Below are 2720 nucleotides of genomic sequence, written 5' to 3' on the forward strand. Positions count from 1 at the left end.
CAGAAAACACACAGGTGAGTGTCGTACCGCGGAGTATGACAACTATGGTCTCGTGGTGACATAAGGGGGGGCTCTCAAGGGCGGCGGGGCATATCGGGGGTGTGAGCGTCCCAGCCTTGCGACGCGTGATCTATGCCGTACTTTAGTCTTGTTCTGAACACTCGCAGCGAAGACAGTGTCGGCGTGGTATCAGACCGGGGATTCTGGGTCAGGGAGGCTATGCATATTTCTGCATTTAAACTACAGAGCGGAGGACCGTCGCAAGGGGAAAGGGATTCTGCTGCGCCACAGCTCTCAATGGATTGTTGTTTTGTTTTTCTACGGACAGGCAGTAAGACTTCATGAGATGACCGCAATTGAGTCTTCTTGCACGACGAGCTGGGAGGGTTACCACAGGCGGGGGGGTCATGGCAGTAAGCCCAACTGCCAGACCTAACCTTAGAGGAGCGATGGCCTGTGACGCATCCCTGACCAGCGTTCATCTTGCAAAAGAGCTGTGGGCTGACACTAGTGCAGCCGCGCTGCGGGACATTTTGTGACGCGTTCGGGGAGAGCTCGGCCTTTTAACGTCAAGGAGTGTTCTGGCTGTGATTCAGGCAGAAGGTGTTTTGGTTTTCTCAACATTCTGAAATGTGTGCTGTAATGGCTTAACCTTTTGGCATTACGAGTGTGTTAGCCGTGAGCAACGGAGAGGGAGCTTCGGTTCCGCTTACACTCTGATACATGTCCGGCAAAGTGTCTTCCGCCGGGTGATATCCACTACACTGGGCCGTGTAGTGGCCGCGTATCGTCAGCATTAGTGGTGGGTGGTTCTCTTCGCAGCTGCCTGGGAATTGCACTTGAACTGACACAGGCCAAGTGGACGCGTCGGCAGCAGGAGAGAGGAGTCGATTTCTCAGAGGAACTGCTGCAGGGGATGTCATGCGGTACTCTATGACAGCCCGGTGTTTCCCAGTGCTTACTTGTATAGCCCGGTTGCCGGATTTTTTTCCGTCAGGAGCTATAGGTGGTGCACCCGCAGAGGGTCAACGCCGACAGGTTCTTTGCGAGGACCGGCGGACTCGGAGCTCCGCGGTGACAAACGTGACAGCGACGGGAAAGGGAGTGGAAGGAGTCAAGCAGGAGTCAATCGGATAAAAAGCATGAAAACCTAGGGGTCAGCTGGTGACGGACTCAAGGCGTCAGCGAGGGTCCCAGGGGCAGCGGCCCTTAATTTGTTGGAAGTGCGTCAAGGAAGGGCATCCACAGGCACATCGTCGGGAGTCGAACTAGAGACTCCCCCCAAGCGAGGATATGTGAGACCAGTTGCAATTAGGGCCTCTGTGAAGGTTGGAGAGACTCAGGCGACTTTGGTTACGGGGGTACGTGAGGTACAAGGCGGGGGGCAGGAGGCGACCGGGCCACCGCAGCCCAGGTGAAAGGGACGTCGGCAGATACAGTAAAAGCGTTTCAGCTGATACCGGTTGCAAGAAGTGGGCTTATGCGTTGGTGCGGGAGCGAAATAGGGAGAAGGCTCCCCCCATCCCGGTGATGAGCGAGACTTTAGCCGAAAGGCGGGCAATATACGCTCACTACCCCGCAACCACGGACGTCTTGTTAGAGAATTTGTGCCGAGTAGAGGGGCGAGTCAAGGGCATGGCCCGAGGACTACTTATGGAGCACATTGCACCGGGCGAGGACGATGTGTGCCCAGTATCGCGCCCTGTCGTGGAGTGAGTATTGGTGCGGTATGGAGAACGTGAGGGGGAGAACTGAGGCCACAGTGTGTGGGGGCACATTACATGAAGTTGTTGCCAAGCGGGGGGGGTGCATGGTGTCAACTAGGGAGCAGAGTGGCCGCTGCGGACGGCAGAGGGGTGGACACGTGAGCGGACTATCGTGATCCGACCGAGAACTTGGGGATTGGAGAGACGGGGGGGGTCGCGACATACGAGCGGCGGCCCAGCTTGAGCGAATAGAAGCGAATCTACGAGAGGCGACAAATATAGCCCACCCGTTATTTCACGTGTTCGAACTTGAGCATGCCGCTGATTTTCCATCGCATAATCTATCCCCGCCAGCAAGGCCGGATCTCATACAGCGAGGGACAGATGCGGAGCTAGTCATTAGGGCAATTCTGGATCGGCGAGGAGATCCAGGACATGGGACGCTAGAGTATCCAGTGCAGTGGTATGGTCACACGGAGTTATGGCTTCCTGAAGCAGGTCTTGATCATGCACAAGAAGCGGTGACACGATATAGCCAATTTCGCCAATCGCAAGAAGCACAAAATAAGCCATCTGCACCGCAGCTTAGTAGCTAACTGGGCCGTGACAGACATTCGTCACCCGGTCTTGCACCCGGTTCTGTATATGACTCTTACTAGGACACGTGAATGTCGTAGTAAAAGAAAAAAGGAAAAAGACAGAGATATCGCCTGAGCCATGGTTTGTCAACGTCTAGGACACAGAACTCTGGTTTGTGTTTTGCTCTGGCATGCATGATGGTTATTTCCGTGGTACAGAAGTCTACACGACGGATAATGTTGTCTCGGAATGACGCAGTACGAGTACTGTCACAAGTGACTGCTCCCTGTGTGGATCCTTTGTGACTCGTCCGTGCACAGTCCGTTCTTGAATACTACGTATATCTTGCATGTCGTTAGTAATATTCGTGTTCTATGTGTGCGCAGGCTACTTCCATCATGCGCAGTGCTAATTGCTGTTTGGACATTCGCCGTG

General features: G+C 54.5%; 1 protein-coding gene across 1 annotated transcript; it reads left to right on the top strand.

Annotated features, from left to right (window-relative positions):
- The first annotated feature begins 326 nt into the window (after nt 1–326).
- Nucleotides 327–2664, top strand: CSUI_004576 (uncharacterized protein). Its single transcript, XM_068064764.1, has one exon. It carries the CDS (start codon nt 1682–1684, stop codon nt 1880–1882), a length of 201 nt encoding a protein of 66 aa, XP_067923259.1. The 5' UTR covers nt 327–1681; the 3' UTR covers nt 1883–2664.
- The last annotated feature ends 56 nt before the right edge of the window (nt 2665–2720 follow it).

Source organism: Cystoisospora suis (assembly GCF_002600585.1).
Source record: "Cystoisospora suis strain Wien I chromosome Unknown contig_2152, whole genome shotgun sequence".
Lineage (NCBI taxonomy): Eukaryota > Apicomplexa > Conoidasida > Eucoccidiorida > Sarcocystidae > Cystoisospora > Cystoisospora suis.